The 16532-nt window shown below is 60.6% G+C and overlaps 1 protein-coding gene across 3 annotated transcripts in view; it reads left to right on the top strand.

The window, feature by feature from the left end:
• The window catches only part of INPP5A (inositol polyphosphate-5-phosphatase A), a 163171-nt gene that overhangs the window by 106465 nt on the left and 40174 nt on the right, over positions 1-16532 (top strand). For all 3 annotated transcript variants that reach the window (XM_045569270.1, XM_045569269.1, XM_045569271.1), the window contains exons 5-8: positions 1570-1633; positions 3356-3459; positions 8224-8276; positions 9227-9346. In XM_045569270.1, the coding sequence (XP_045425226.1) occupies positions 1570-1633; positions 3356-3459; positions 8224-8276; positions 9227-9346 (341 nt within the window). The remainder of the gene's footprint in view (positions 1-1569; positions 1634-3355; positions 3460-8223; positions 8277-9226; positions 9347-16532) is intronic.

Raw genomic sequence — 16532 nt, 5'->3', positions numbered from 1 at the left:
GTTGGGCTGAACTTTGGCTTTAATTATCCATTAGAGCTAATTATGGACTTTCTGACTCTGTGGATTTCAGTCCCTGCGCCTGCACTGGGGCCTATTCTGCATTTATTCGTCATCAGCTTCACAGTTTCGTGTGAGCTTTATCACCCCCCGTGGGGTGGTAGCCTGACTGCTTGCCGCGACGTTTGTTGACGCATGCTGTTTTCGGAGGGCTTTCTTTGTCTGAAACGTGAAGGGAGGCTTTGTAAGGGCTCGTGTCCGATCGGCGGGCCCAGGCCTGCAGCTTTCTCCCCAACCCACGCGTGTGTCCACCACCCTCTCTGTGGCAGAGGCCCTCGGGGAACCCCTGGGAACCCCTCGGTGCTGGCCACTGGTTGCCGTGTGGTGGGCTGGGCCCCTGGGCAGGAGGTGGGCATCCGGGTAGTGGGGGCCGAAGGCAGTCTAGCAGGCAGACCGAAGAGGCGATGGGGGCCTCAGGGGCTGCGGACAGGGACAGGCCCACACCCCACAGCCCGCATGCCGCAGGCCTGGAGTGTCCCCCCTCGTGCACGCACACCGGCAGCCCCGGGCGTCTGAGGGCCCCAGCCTGGCGCTTTCTCCTGCAGCCCCTCTCCCGGACCCCACCCTGCGCACGGCATCAGCGTGTGAGCCGCTCACGCCCTCAGAACTCAGGCTTCACGCGGGGGTGTAGGAGGCGGTGGGTGATGGGGAAACCTGATTTGGCTGTGCTAGTAGGTGGCGTCTCGGCATCCTGTTCATTTCCTCAGTGAGGTGACCGTGCTGTGGTACGTAGGAGAGCGTCCCCCTCAGGACATCCCTGCCGGAGTGCTCAGGAGGTGGCATCGTGGTCATCGTTCCGCCCAAGACAGAGTGCACGTGCGCAGGGACACGCAGACGCAGCACGGGGTGCACCGTGTCCTGTCCGTGGCTCTCAGCTTTCTCAGGATGTGGCACTTCCAGGATGAGAAGTTGGCATAGGCCCTCTCGGTGGCTCCAAGCCTTTTCCCTGTGGCGAAACCCTGTGTGGTTTGGTCACGTCGGTCCCTCCTCTCGGCCGCCTGCCCAGCCCCAACCCTCCCGCCTGCCGCATGGCCTGCTAATGTCTCCCCGCTCCACGGTCAGCTCCGTGAGTGGGGCTGTTCGTGAGGGTGTGATTACCTGGGTGAAATTGGCCATTTAGGGTACGGTTCACTGCGCTTTGACAAGTGCACAGGTTTATAAGCACCAGCTGCCATCCAGTTGTGGGGTATGTTCATTACCCCAGAGTTTCCCAGACCTTCTGTTGGGGTTGCCAGATTTAGCAAAAGAAAACCAGGTGTGTATACATGTGCACGTGCAGATGTGTACAGACGTGACCACACTCCACCCGTAAACACCACGGCACACCCGGATTCCAGGTCAGGTGACTTCCCAGCCCATGTCGCGTGCTGAGCCTGGTGGTGTTGGGTGTGGGCAGGTCACTGCGCCTTGGTGACTGTGGTCAGGTTACAACCAGTTAAACTCTTGCTCAGAACTCGCTGTAGAAATATTCCCAGTGCCGGTCTCATACAGTTTCTCTTTTTTGCTCTGCAGGCACTAGGAAGCTTTTATTTTCTTCATGAATCCTTAAAAAACATCTACCAGTTTGACTTTAAAGGTAAGACCCCCTTGCCGTCCGCTGGGATTTCCTGTCTCGGCAGACGCCCCTCCCGGTGGTCCAGCCCCTTCTCCCTGCCCTGTGGGTGGGTTGCAGGTCTGGGTTGCATGAGTCACTGGCCGGCCGTCATGGACCGGGGACCCCCGAGAGAGCTTGGCTTTCTGCCCTCTGTGTGGAGACGCCCAGGCAGCCGTGGGCCCCTCCGCCACGCCGCCACGCCGCTGCCCCCCACGAGGCTCAGGCAGGGACTGGCTTTTGTGGAGTTGACAGGAGACGTCTCTGTGTTCCTGTCAGATGTGAGAAAATGAAAAACAGAATGAGGGATTGTGTATTTCAGACAAACATGGACAGGAGCACGTTTGTGGCGGGGACAGTTTTGTCCTCGTACGGTGGGCCGACACCACGTGCCCGCGAGGCAGAGCTTTGCCCCAGACGCTCCTGCCAGCGTGAGCCTGTCCCGTCTCCTTCGTTTCTGTGTCGTGGGGGCAGGTGAGTGTTGCCCCAGGCGTGTGAATTTCCGCCCGAGCCACGCGTGTGCCTCTACCTCTGTGGGGCGTGTCTTCTGCGTGGAGATCCGTGTGGACCCCCCGTGGGGCCAGAGCACCTCAACTTGGAAGGTCGTTAGCGTTGTAGGAGATGTGGAGAGCGACTGGCCGTGCCAGCTGTGCAGACTCATGGTGTCTGTGCACTCGGGAGGCAGGGTGCCCTCACGAAACTGAGAACCGGGGCGTCTCCAAGGTGCCCGAGGGGTGGATTCTGCCGCATGGAGAGCAGGACTCTGGCCAGCAGAATGGGGTTTCGCCTGCCCTGTTGCCTGAGGCTTCTTCAGATACTTATAGTACAGCGGCGGCGTGGGGAGAGGCAGCGGCTGCCCGCGGGCCGTGCCAGTGCGCGTGAGGAGTGGGTCCGAGGGTCATGCGTCACACGCCATGGTGGCTGGGCTGCCTGTGCGTGTGAGGGGTGGGTCCGAGGCTCATGTGTCACACGCCATGGTGGCTGGGCTGCCAGTGCGCGTGAGGGGTGGGTCCGAGGCTCATGCGTCACACGCCGCGGTGGCTGGGCTGCCTGTGCGTGTGAGGGGTGGGTCCGAGGCTCATGTGTCACACGCCGCGGTGGCTGGGCTGCCTGTGCGTGTGAGGGGTGGGTCCGAGGCTCATGCGTCACACGCCGCGGTGGCTGGGCTGCCAGTGCATGGAAAGGAGGCCCCAGGCAGGTGTGAACAGCAGCAAGACCCCCCCGTCTGCAGGAGATCAGCCAGCGGTGGGGGAGGCCCTGTGGCCGGCCCCTGCGTGTCCTCTGGGGGCTCCCGGGAGGTGCTGGGCGGCAGCTGGCAGAGCCAGTCCCTCCAGCTCCACAGGACACCTCCCCGGGACCGTGAGTGCAGCTGGCGGGATTCAAGGGGGATCCATGTTGTTAAATACATCGCTGCGCAGGTCTGAGTGGATGGTGAGTCCACGGCCTCCTAAGCGTATTCCTGGTTCTAAAGGATGATGCCCACCAGCCCCTGCGAGTCTGTGGGCCGGAGCTGTCGGGGATGACGGGCTGGCCTGTCGGAGCCCAGGTTGGGGCAGAGTTATGAGCTCGGGCCTGGGGACAGCTGCCTGCCGTGTCCTCATGTCCTCCCTGGCCCCATGGGGCTGCACATGGGCCCCGGAGTAGCGCCTGGCTGGTTGGACTGGGCTCAGAGATGAAGTGTTCACTGCGTCCTCTGCTCTTTTCCAGCCAAGAAGTACAAAAAAGTGACCGGCAAAGAGATCTACTCGGACACGCTGGAGAGCACGCCCATGCTGGAGAAGGAGAAGTTCCCGCAGGACTACTTCCCCGAGGTCAGTGGGGCTGCCCTGGATGCCTCTGCGCTTCCCACGTCATGGGTCGGAGCTGGCTGGTGCTGGCCGCTGGCGCTCTGCCCTTCTGGGAAGTTCTAGGCCCTCGTGGTTTGACCCTGCAGTCACAGACCTCGGGCAGTCGTGCCGACCAGCGAGCAGCGCGGCCACACACGGGGAGCTCAGACCGCGGCCCAGCAGTCCTGCGGCCGCTCACGAGAGATTAGAAATTAGAAAGTCAGGGACCATTTATGGTCTCGCTGTGCAGACAAACGTAATCATAAAATGCCAGTGCAGTTCCTTCGGTTTTAGGGCACTTTGTTTAGTTTCTGTGTGTGTTTATGCAGCTGTTACACCATCTGGATAACTTTGGGTTGTGTTACTTTTTAGCAAATCTTACAACCAGCATTTTTGGTGCCTCCCAGGCTGGTGCAGTTACCATGGCGACCCAGAGTTTATTGCCTTGCCCTTTTGTCATCTGCTAGATCACAGCGGGGTGGGGACAGTGTGACCGGAAGCATTTTGCGTGCTGAAAACACAGAGGTGGTGGCTGTGCGGTCGGGGCCCTCGCCGTGCAGACGGGCGTGTGTGTAGCCGCACTGCCCAGCCCCGAGGATTGCGCCGCGGTTCCCGTCTGCACGTGCCTTGCTGCAGGGAGGCGGCCGAGCCCGCACGCAGAGCTGATTCTGGCAAGGCCACGACTTTATTAACTTGCTTTATGACACGAGCCTGGAGTGCAGGGTGCTCTTGTCACCGTGGGGCTCAGCTTCCTCATCCATTTGTCCTTGGGCCGAGGACACAGCATCTGCCAGCCGCCTCCCGTCCTCAGCCCGCTCCTGGGCCCGCTCCCTGGCTGCCCACCTGAGCGTCCTGCCCTTGGAGGAGGAGGCACAGGAGAGCCCCGGGCCTCTGTGTGCGGAGCCGTGTCCCCGTGTTGTGACAGTTCCCCAGACACTGCCACACGGTGGCATGCACCTCACGGGGGCTGTGGGGGCCGTGGTTCCCTGGAGAAGCTGTGAGCCGAGCTCCGGGCCCCCATCCAACACAGACCCAGCCCACGTCTCAGAGTGCCCGAGACGGGCTCAGGGACCCCGTGGAAAGCGTGGGCTGGGGTCGCCTCGGCCCAGGGAGGGGCTGCAGCCTGGCGTCTGGGCTCGGTGGGCCTCGGTCTGCTCAGCCCACTCCCCTGAGCCATCACCCTGAGGCTGTGTGGCCTCTGAGGACACAGGGGCACTGGCCGTGGAGCTAGGCTGATGACACGGCCCCACCAGGCAGAGGTTCCCACACCGTGCCCTGGCCTCCAGCCTCTGCTTTGGCAACAGCCCTGCTGGCCCAGCAGTGGCGGGGGGTGGAAGCCCAGGCCCCCCCAGCCTCCCCGCCCACCCTGATGTCCAGCCGTTTCCTGCATCTCGTCTGTCCCAGATGGGTGGGGAGAGCCCAGGAGGGCCCTGAACCTACCGGGGATGGGCCGATGTGTGTCCTGAGGGGCCAGAGGCAGCAGGGATTGGCCAGGGAGGGTGGCTGGGATGGACGGGGGCCTTTGGCAGGGAGCAGGACATGAGGGGCAGCTTGGGGGCGGGGGGCTCTGCTGTGACTCGGCTGCCCCTCGGATGGGGGGGTTCCCCCAGCATGGGTCTGGGTCATGGCCCCAGCTTTGGTCCTGTGGGCCGTGTTCTGTCCCCGCCAGGGTGCCAGCGTGGTCTGGGGGACAGAGCGTTGAAGGGCTGTCTCCCTCGCGCAGGGAAAGCAGCCCCAGCCCAGGTTCAGGCCTGTCCTGCACTCAGCGGCCCCAGCTCCGGTGACCACGTTGTCACGTCCACGGGCAGAGAAGGAAAGGCATTCTGGGACGTAGACTCGCAGGAAGGAGCAGGCTGTGGGCGTCTCTGGGTGGTCCCCAGCCTCCTGACCTGGAGAGCACATTGCTGCCCACAGCCCGGTGGTCGGTCGGCCAGCAGGTCCTCGTGGCTGCTGGTGGCTGGACAGAGGGGCCATTCCTGCCCAGGGCCTGGGCTTTCTGGGGGTCAGCGTGGGCATTGCCACCCTGCCACCCTGGAGACCCCCGGGACCCGTGTCCCCAACCTGGCGTGGTGCAGACGAGTCCAGGCTTGTTTGCTTCCATGCCGGAAAATCAGCAGAAGGGAAATCTTATTTTAAAAATCATGAACGTTTAGTGTTTTGTCAGCAGTGTGGCATTTCCTAACTGTCCAGAGCGTCGCGAAGCACGTGCAGCTTCCACTGTCCGTAGCGCAGGGTCCCAGCGAGGCCTCTGCCCCCTGCCGGGCCAGCCACGCCGCACCCCTGCCCGGCCACCCCTCCCTCCGGCCCTCGTGCCAAACCTCGCTGTGCTTGGACACGCTGTGGGGAGGGGCCTGGCTCAGACGGATTTCTGTTTCTGTTACTGCCGTCACTTAGGCTAATCTGAGTGTAATCACAGTGATGGAGGCGTAATGCAATTCCGAATAATCACAGCCCACCGCGTAGAAAACTAAGGAAACTTCCTGTGTGATTTATGGCGCTTTTGGCGCGGCATGAATTCCAGACGGAGCCTCTGGGAGCAGCACTGCAGATAGCGTGAGGCCATTTTTAAAAGGCAGATTTGTGTAGTCGATCACGGCAAGTCATTTTTCCCCTTTTGCCCGTGGTGAGAAATTGGTTGTTACCATAGATCACAGGCTGCCGCAAGCCCTTGCGAAAGATGGATTAATTCCACTAATGCTCGCGCGGCCTCTGCGGCACAGGGTGTGTGCGGCGATAACCTCCCCGCAGCCGCGCTCTTCTCCGAGGCGATTTATGCCTCTCCTGGGAGATGAACTGTGTCCGCTGTCCGTCTGCGGCTGCGGGCGTCCTACCAGCCGGGCCGGGCAGAGACTTCGCGTGTGCCGTGAGGGGCGCACCCCCACCCCTGACGCGGGGCCTGTCGGTGAAAGCCCCCCTGGGAGCAGAGGAGCCACCACCGTCCCACCGTGGTTTCCCCGGGTGCCCGGCAAGGGCCTCAGGGCGGTCGGGGCCCAGCGAGTGTCAGAGCCGGACGGGGTGAAGAGCTCGGCCAGACGTGGGGCCCCACACTCTGTCCACCTGTGACAGCCCAGGCAACGCGCAGCTGCACCTGGCCGCTGCGGGGCCCTTCTGGCAGCAAGAGGGGGTCTGTGGCGGAGCCCCAGGACTGCTGTGTGTGCCCCCCGGATGCAGCCCGTCCCCGGCCTGCAGGGAGGACGGCTGCAGATGTTTCAGGGAAGGGCGTTCGGCTGAGCCGAGGAGCAGCCTCTGACAAAGGCACCTGCACCTTCTGCTGGCCTTGGGGGTGGGGTCCTGTGTCCCCCCCCAGGACTGGCCCCAAGTGCTCAGGACTTCGCCAGGAGGGGGAGCAAGTGGCCAAAACGAGGGTGCCGGGAGGGCGGCTTTTTAAGCCCTGATCTGTTTGTATTAAATGAAGAAGTGAGGTGACAGCCACTGAGTGCCTGGGACTGTGTCCTGGACCCTGCTTTCATGCAGGGAGCAAATCTTGCACTCCACTCTGGGCCCCCAAGCCGCCCTCCCGCTGTCCCTCCGCTGCCGTCCCCTGGGCGTGGCCGCCCTGCCCTGGGGGGGCTCTCGGGGCAGGCCATTCCCTGCAGAGTCCCGAAGGCCATGCCCACCTCCTCCCACGGCCTCCCCGGGGGTTTCGGGGGTGCTTGGCAGGCGCCCCCTCCCAGGGCTGCTGAGGCCGTGCAGCTGCCTGCTTCGTGTGGCTGTTTAAGTCGAAATCCGGGTAAAGCAGAGTTTAAAATTCAGTCATTTAGTCACAGGCTTCGTGCTCGGTGTCGGGCAGGAGCGGCAGTGGAGAGAGGGCGCAGCCACCTCGGTCCCCGCAGCCCATAGCCGAGGACAGGGCCCCGCGCCCCCTCCTGTCTCCGGCCCTCCCGAAGCCGTTTCTTCCTCCTCCAGGAGCCGGCGGGGGGGGGGGGCAGCGTGGCGCGGGGGCCCCTCTCGCAGGCCCTGGAGGAAGCGTGTGGAGGGGACAGCGGCCTTCTCCAGTCTGAGCCCTTTTCTGTTCGCAGGCCGACCCCTGGTGCTGCTGTGACAAAGCACTTTAGGCTGCGTAATTTATAAACAACAGAAACTCACTTCTCACGGTTCCGGGGTCTGGGAAGTCCAGGTTCAAGGTGCCGGAGCTTTGTCTGCTGGGGGCTGCGTCCCCGAGGGGAGACCGTGTGTCCTCGTGTGGGGGGCGGGAGGGTGAGAGGGCCGAGTGCGGGGCAGGCCCCTGGTGCGAGGCCTTAATCCACGGCCCCCTGTAGAGGCCCCGCCTCTCACTACTGACTCGCGGATAAGTCCCAGCCCCCGGCCTGGGGCAGGTTCAGACCGGGACTCGTGGGCGGGTCTGTTGCCAAGAGGCCCCGGCTCGCCAGCCAGCGGGGGACTCCTCGCTGCCGTGGGCACAAACCAGCCTCCGGGGGGCCGTGCTGGGAGCTTCTCGGGGTCGACCACGGGGTCCGCGCTCCCCTGGACGCGGGCTGAGCACCTGCAGGCACGCGGCTTCCCCGCAGCTGAGCCCGCGTCGGACCGGGGCTCCAAGGAGAGCGGCCGCCACTTTTCTTGGCAGCGTGAGCAGCCGTGTAAGCGTTTTGTGTGTCACACGTGAGCGTGTCAGCGCTCTTCCGCAGAGAATCTTAAATGCTGAGAGATTAAAACTGTTTTTCGTGTTTCAAAAAGCGCCTTACTTGCCTCCGTGGGAGGCAGGAGTCGCGAGCCTCCCTCTCCTCATCGGTGCTCCTGTGTGTCTTTCAGTGCAAGTGGTCCCGGAAGGGCTTCATCCGGACGAGGTGGTGCATCGCTGACTGGTACGTTGTCCCCTGCCTGTCTCCGCTCTGGGGACTTCATGGTCTTCGCCCCGTGTACTTGCACGAGTGGCGCACGGCCCGCGTCTCCTCGGAGACCCTGCCGACTCCGCACGGGGCCCCGGCTGCCTCGGCCCCTCGCTCTGGCCCTTCCTGCTCAGGGTGGGGCCGACGCCGCGGTGCCGCCCCCGGCCGTCAGGCGTCAGGCGCTCAGCCGGGATGCGCAGCCGCGGTCCAAGGCCACGTCCCACGCCCGAGAGTGACAGTTGCGCTCTCCAGAGCTCCGCGTAGCGCGGCCTGTGCCGTCGCAGTCTGAGCGCGGAGAGCGGCCGCGCCTGGCCGGGCTGTCCCCGGCGCGGCTTCCTGCTCCGCACCTGCCTGTCCTGCGTGGTCAGGAGGGTCAGACACGTGTGACCCGGCTTCCCAGCGTGGTTTCCGGGGCTCCTGGCGTGTGCACCGTTTCTGTTCCCCACGGCTGTGCTGTGCGAGGCGTCTGCTGCCGTGGGACAGATCACCCCAAATTCTGCAGCTTTTAAGAAACAGACACCGAGCTGCTCAGGATGGGGGGTGGCTCGGCAGGCTCTGGCCCCCCTGGAGCCGGGGGACCTGCTTCCAAACTCACCCTCGGGGCTGTGGTGGAGGCCTCAGCACTCAGACGGGGCGTTCCCAGGGATTGAGGACCCCGGAGAGCGAGGGAGACACGGTGCCTGAGAGGGAGCCACCATCCTGTGACCCACACCCTGCCGCCCTGGCCCTTGGTCACAGCCACCAGCCCTGGCTCTGTGGGGCCATGCAGGGTGTGGCCAGCCAGGCGGGGTCAGCGGGTCACCCTGGGGGCTGGAGGGTCAGGTGGGTGGCAGGTGCCCAGGCTCAGGCAGCTCCATACTGAGGGGGCTGGACCGGCCCTGTCCTCCTGGGGGCCCCTGGTGACGTGTCCTTCTCTGTTGCTGCAGTGCCTTTGACCTGGTGAACATCCACCTCTTCCACGATGCTTCCAACTTGGTCGCCTGGGAAACGAGCCCTTCGGTGTACTCGGGCATCCGGCACAAGGCCCTGGGCTATGTGCTGGACAGGTAGGTGCCGGGGCTGTCACCCTCCTGCCAGCCACGTCTGGAAAGGGTCGTGGCGTGTCCTTTTAAGCCCCTTTCCGGGCTGTGTCTCCAACGTGCCGGCGGCGCTAACACACGCTGCCCCGTCGGCCGCAGAGTCCCCGGTCCGTGTGCAGGCGACGGCGCCCTCACCCGACAGACGTGGACAAGGACGGCTGCGCTTGTCCCCTGATCTTCCGTGGGAGAGATAAGAAAATTGCGCTGCGGGGAGCCGGGATAGGGTGTGACGGATTCTAGTGGTTTCCTCCTGCCGTGGGCTCAAACGTGGACTCCCCCGAGCTCTCTGCGGGCCATGGCAGTGCCATCCCAGAGCTGCTGGGCTGGGGACTTGCCGCCTTAGCATGGCCCTGCCTGAGTGGGGTCGGCCCCAAGGCCCTGCTGCCCAGCCTGTTGCAGCTCCGTCTCCTCGACGTCAGGCCAGCCAGGCCTTGCCTCCTGACCCGGGGCTGTGGGCCACCGCAGGGACCACCAGAGCTCGGGCTCCCGCCTCCTCCTGGCTCCTCCTCCCACCCAGGGCTCCAGGCCACGCTGTCCCTCTGTCTGTGGCGTCTGGGACGTCTCCTGTGACCTCTGCCAGGGCCAGAGCGGATGGGCTGCCCTCTGGGAGGGACACCTGTTATGGGCTGTGCCCAGCCTGGGCACTCGGGGGTCTGGGCTCGCCCTCTGCCTGTCCCAGCAGCGTCCCCGCAGCCAGAAGGATGGCGAACAGTCGAGGGGCTGCAGCAGCCTCTGCCACAGGTGTAGCACAGACGGTTCTGGCCCAGGGTGGGCTCCGACTTCCACCCACCCCACCCCCGCCCCTGTGTGCAGAGACCTGATGCAGCTCCGCCCTCCAGGACCCCCTGTGACATCCTGGCCAGACCCTGACCTCTGCTCCGCAGGCGCCACCCTCCCCCCAGGCTGGGCGGGCACCTGCCATTCAGAGGACGGGAGGAAGGTCCGTCCCCATGGAGGGCAGCCGTCAGCAGGCCCCTGAGTTGTACGGGCCACGTGTGTCCAGCACCGTCACGTGCTCGAGGGCCGGGGGTAGGGAGAGTCCCGTGAGAGGTGACCCCTGGCCACTGTGTGGGGCATGTTCCCACCCAGCAAGGCCAGGGAACCGACGGGGCGTTCTGACGGTCCCCGAGTCAGGTCACTGAGTGGGCCTGTCTCCGAGAATGTTGCTTATGCATGGCGTCTGAGCACGTGTAAGCGTGTGCATGTGTGCGTGTGTATGTGCGTGCGTGTGCTGAGGAGCAGGGGGAAGGCTGAGCTGTCCTGCCTGTTGGTGCCACCGCAGGATGGAGCTGGGGCCGGCGGGGCCTTTGCTCTCCGGAGTGCTGCTCCCTCCACCCGTGTCTGTGGGGGCACAGCCTGGCCGGGGCCCGCGTGGGCTCCCGTGCTGGTCTCGGTGTCCTCACAGGGAGCTGGGAGGGGTTCCCAGCCATGCGCTGCCGTCAGCCGGGCCTGAGGCTGCTGGTTCACCTGGTGGCCCAGCGACCGCCATCCCGGGAGGAGCAGACTGAGCCCGAGGGCCCTGAGCTCCGGGCCTGTCCCCGTTGGCCGTGAGGAGCTCCTGGTGCTGGCCGCCCCGCCAGACCCTTGCAGGGGAGACAGGAATGGGGGACCTGCCCGCGGGGCCCGGCCCTCACCCTGCATGGCTGCACCCCCCTCAGGGCCTCCCCAGGGCCTGTCCTTGACGGTGCCTGAGGACTGCCTGTGACCGTGGGACCGGGCCTGGGCGCCCTCCCAGGACAGGGAATTGGCTGGCCAGGGAACCAGGGCCTTGCCATCCACCCGTCGAGAGTGGCTCCTCCTGCCCGTGTGTCCCCTCCTTCGAGGCACCGAGTTCCTTGGGGACCCCCGTGGAGTGAGGGGGTTGAGGGTGGTCCGCCGTACCGTGCCGTCTTGGTGACGTGGTTAGGTTGTCTGTGTGGTGTGGCATTAACATGTTTCACTGCATCAAGCCACTATGCCTCCACGGCCTCCAAGAAAGCAGCCTTTGGGCTGGGGGCCACTTCCCTGTGTCTCTGCGTTCCCATGAGCGGCTTGTGTGGCGCGCTCAGCCAGCCGCAGATCCGGACCTCCGCGGTGCGGGCCGGCCGCCGGCACAAAGGGGAGGTCTGCAGGAGCGGTGAGTGACGGCCCTTTCATCGGCTGCTAACCTTTGGCAGCCACCAGCAGACTGCATTCTGCCGCGCCGATGGGGGAGGACAATGCCGCGCTGGCCCTGTGAATGGACACTGCCACCAACAGTGCTGCATTCACAGCCTGGGGCTGCTGCGAGCCCGAACACAGGGCCTCGGACACAGGGGGACAGCAGGAGGGCTCCCGGGCCAACCTGCCTCTTCCCGGTGCCGTCTCCCCGTGACGTTGCCTCAGAGCTGCCGGAGCCTGTGGCGTCACAGCCGGAAGGGAGGGCAGGCGGCCTTGGGGCCCTGTCCCCAGGAGGGAGCACCCTGTGCTGGAACCGCGGCGCCCGGAACTGTCTTTGCAGTTCTTTAGAAGTGGAAGTGCTCGAGAATAAACTGGTTAATAAGAGAGCTCAGAGACAAACTCTCTTCGAGTTTCCCTCCCCAGAAGCTTGTGAGTGCCCACCGCACGGCTCCTCTGGGCTCATCCTCAGCACCGTCTTCGTGTTCTCTGTGCAACTATGAGTTTTGTGCTATGAATCTCTTGTTACAAAAAGTTAAAAAAGATGAATTCCTGATTAATGCAGAGTACCAGCCCCAGGGAAGTCTTGGAGCCAGGCAGGTTTTGGAGGGTCTGGGCGAGGTGTCCGAGCACCTGTGTCAGGGCTGGGGGTCCCAGGACGGCCCTGGCCTCAGGCAGACCCTCCCACGCTGGGCAAGGCCGGCACTCACACCGCCGCCCTCCGGCCTCCGTGTGGCCCTGGGGGGCACTTAGCACTTGGCACACGTTGCGGGCAGACTGGGTCCCTCTCCCAGACACGCAGGTCAGCCCCTGGGGGCATCCGGAGGGATTAAGCCAGGATCTGCACCGGCCTTCCTGGGCGCCAACCCTGAAACGTCTGAAATCTTCCCGAGCTTTCGGCCCGTGAAATGAGATTTTTTTCCCTAAGTGACAGGGCTCTTCTGTCTCCCTTTGAAATGCAGCCTGGCCTAGTTCAGCGGAAACATTTTTACATCACAACTGTGAAATCTTGGCATAAAGCGCCCCTTTGTCCCCCATTATTTTCTCACAAATACAGTCCATTGTCACAGTGCTGAAGTTAATTTGATCAACATTGGGACATTTAACTTTTATGTCCAGTCAAAAGAGTTGTTTCATGCTCATTTTGGGCATTCAAAGGAAATGATTGCCAGAAAAATAATGTTCCCCTGAACAATGGGGAGCAATTAGTTTCCCAGGGAGAGGCGCTGTGAGGCCGACGCCCCCAGCCCCGCTTTGTGGCTTTATGGACGGTCATCCGTCAGCTGTCAGGCTGCTCAAAGACCCTCCGATCTAAATGTTTCTCTTTAGGCCGTTCCCAGAACTCGGCTCCCTGTTCAGTAGCAAAAGAAAAGCCTGTGCGTCTCCAGGCAAAGGCAAACTTGGTGCTAAAGATCTAGGTCATTCCGGAACACTCTGGCCACAGGGCTGTGTCTTGTGCTTGTTTTGCGGCTCTGTGTTCGGAGAGCAGGTTGCAGGTGTCTTTGCCGTCGTGTGCACGTCCCAGTCGGGCGTCCTCGCCACCTGGACACCTCTGGGTGGTCGTGTGCGTGTCTGGAGCCCACCTGGTCCCTCGTGGAGCCCCCTGAAGCACACCTGGCACTCGGGCTGGCACAGGCCCGTGCTCTCTGCCGCTTCTGCCGCTCCACAGCGGAAGCCTCCGGGCCTGCGCCAGCGTTACCCCGGCGTTGGTCGGCGGCACTCCGGTTAGGGCGAGTCACGTCCGGCGTCAGTCCCGGCAGATGGAGTTTGCTGTGCCTTACATCTCAGTGATTGATGGAATTCGCATTAATAATATCCATCTTACTGAAAACTGTGCGAGGCATCCAGAATGGTGTGGAAGGCTGTGGTGATGAAGTCACTGCTTACACTCATTCTGCCATGTTCGTCCTTTGATAAGAATTAAACCGCGGCTGCACGGTGCCCCTGCGTCCTCCGTCCTGAACCCTTCCTCGCCCCCCTTGCTGTCCCCGGTTGAGGGCCTGTCATTCCTTTGCACCTTTCTGTCCCCTTGTTCCACAAGCATGTTCATTTCTAAGCTTTTACTATGTGTTATTACGCATGTGTGTGTAATTTATCTTTTTACGTACGCAAGCGTCCATTAGCAACCTGCTTCAGCTTTATGTGGGCGGCGCCCGGCGGTGCACCTCCGTCTCCAGCCCCCGTCTCTGCTGCTGCCGCTGCTCGCTGACACCCCTTCCCCGCAGCTCTCCCCTGCGGCCCCGGCCTCCCTGTGCCCCCGCTGCCTTCACACGCCTTGGCTGGCTCTCAGTTTCTCACTGACAGGCAGGACAGCATGTCCAGCCCCCGAGCCTCACCCCCACCTGGCCACACCCAGCCGGTTGGGGGACGGGGCAGTTTGTGCTTTGCCAACACCAGTGAGGGTGGGCGTTGGTTCATGTGTCCACCGGTGTCTGGAGTGTCAGGGACGGCTGAGCCCCTGAGTTCCGCTGTTGTTTTTTCTGCCAGATCCCTGAGGAGTGAAACGGCCACCAGAGGCCGAGGTGCTTCTGTGCTGCACATGGTTTCTGTGGTTTACGGTGGTGCCCGAATGGAGTTTGACAGGGGGTTCCCAGTATGTGGAAAAACCGTGCTTAAATTGTGGTGCTATGTTCAGAATACATGGGAGTAGTAACTGCCAGAGGAAAGCCCGGGGGTGCCCTGCAGCGGGGTGTCCCCAGCGGGCGCTCCGTATCTGCTCCCTCTGCCAACATTTCTGAGAGGCGGCAGGTGTTGGGAAGGGGAGGCTGCTGGCCGGCTGCTGAGGCCAGGCGAGCTCAGGCTTGGTCAGCTCAGGCTGCCCCGACAAGGTGCCGTGGCTGGGGGCACAACAGCAGATGCTTGTTGCTCGCGGCTCTGGAGGGTGCGAGTCCAAGGTCAGGGTGCCGGCCTGGCCGGGTCTGGTGAGTGCTCCTTCTCGGGCTGCACACGATGGCCCTTCCCTCTCGCTGGGTGGAGGGAGGGAAAGTGTGCTCTGCGGCTCTTCTCCTGCTTTACGATGACACCAGTCTCCTGGGTGAGGGCCCCACCCTCGTGCCCACCGGCACTTGAGGGCAGCTTTCTGGGAGGCACAGGCGGAGAACTCGGGGAAGTCTCAGGGCACTAGCCCGGGGTCAGCAGTCTGGTCAAGGAGTCCCTTGACTTGGCGTCCAGCTGGGCTGCTGCAGGGTGTCCCAGGTATCTGTGCCAACCCGAAGCTAACCCCGGTGCCTTCAGCACAGTCTGTCTTTTTGCCTTTGCAGGTGACCGTCTTCCCTTGGTGGCTGCCTCACTGTGTCTTAGACAAGCCATCTCACCACGGGGTCTGTGGGGTTAGGGGCTCCGCCCTGGAGCTCAGGCTTCAGGGGGGCAGCACACAGGGTGGGATGAAAAGTGAAGTCATGAAAAATAGTCTGTCAGTTTCTAGGAAGGTGAAAATCAACTGGTTGGTGTATTCATTTAGGGGGGCAAATTTATGTAAAATGGCTTAAATACATCTGCAATGAAGCATTCAATTAGGTATAATATTTTAAGAGAAACTTTTGAGTGATTAAATAACTCTAAAATATTTTGGGTAGTTTTAGTAATTTTATATTGTTGATATTATTGCTATTTAAAATTGACCAAAGCACATAATCTCTACCATAGCTGAGAACCTGACTTTAGTCAATTCCCAATCATACACAAACTACATCTTTAAAAGAACAGTGCTTCAACATACACACATCAATAAACATGACTCACCACGTAAACAGAAGCAAAAACAAAAACCATAGGATCAGCTCAATAAAGGCAGAAAAAGCATTCAACAAAATCCAGCACCTTTCATGATAAAAACCCCTTAATAAACTAGGGATAAATGGAACATACCTCAAAATAATAAAAGCTATATATCACAGACCCACAGCCAACATCATACTGAATGGGGAGAAGTTGAAAGCCTTCATCCTGAGAACTGGACCAAGACAAGGATACCCATTGTCACCACTTCTATTCAACATAGGGCTGGAAGTCCTAGCTAGAGCAATCAGACAAGAGAAAGAAATAAAGGGCATCCAAATTGGGAAAGAGGAGGTCAAATTATCACTTTTCACTGACAATATGATCTTATATCTAGAAAATCCCAAAGACTCCACCAAAAGACTCCTGAATTGATAAATAAACTCAGCAAAGTCTCAGGTTACAAAATCAATGTAGGCAAATCAGTAGCATTTTTATACACTAATAGCAATCGAGCTGAGAGTCAAATCAAAGACTCAATACCACTCATAATAGCTACAAAGAAAGTAAAATACCTAGGAATATACTTAGCCAAGGACGTGAAAGATCTCTACAGAGAGAACTATGAAACACTGAGGAAAGAAATCACAGATGACACAAACAAGTAGAAAAACATACCATGCTCATGGATTGGTAGAATAAACATTGTTAAAATGTTCATACTATCCAAAGTGATTTACAGATTCAATGCAATCCCTGTCAAAATACCAATGTCATGTTTCACAGATCTAGAAAAAATAATTCTACACTTCATTTGGAACCAAGCAATCCTAAGCAGAAAGAACCAATCGGGAAGCATCACATTACCAGACTTCAAACTACACTGCAAGGCTACAGTAACCAAAACAGCATGGTACTGGCATAAAAGGAGACACATAGACCAATGGAACCGAGTAGAGAACCTGAAATAAAACCATCTGCCTACAATCAACTGGTCTTCGGCAAAGCAGACAACAGCACTCTGAGGAAAAGAAGCCCTAGGCCATAGTGGTGCTGGGAAAACAGGACAGCCACATGCAGAAGAATGAAACAGGACCCCTGTCTCTCGCCCTATACAAAAATTTTTCAAGATTAATTAAAAGCTTAAATGTAAGTCATGAAACCATAAAAATTCTAGAAGAAAACATAGGAAAAACTGTTCTAGACATCGGCCTAGGCAAAGAATTTATGACTAAGATCCCAAAGGCAGATATAACAACAACAGAACTAAATAAATGGGACTTGATTAAATTAAAAAGCT

The sequence above is a fragment of the Lemur catta genome, chromosome 14, assembly GCF_020740605.2.
Source record: "Lemur catta isolate mLemCat1 chromosome 14, mLemCat1.pri, whole genome shotgun sequence".
NCBI lineage: Eukaryota > Metazoa > Chordata > Mammalia > Primates > Lemuridae > Lemur > Lemur catta.
The sequence above is the reverse complement of the archived record's forward strand: the minus strand, read 5'-3'. Positions and strand labels throughout refer to the sequence as shown.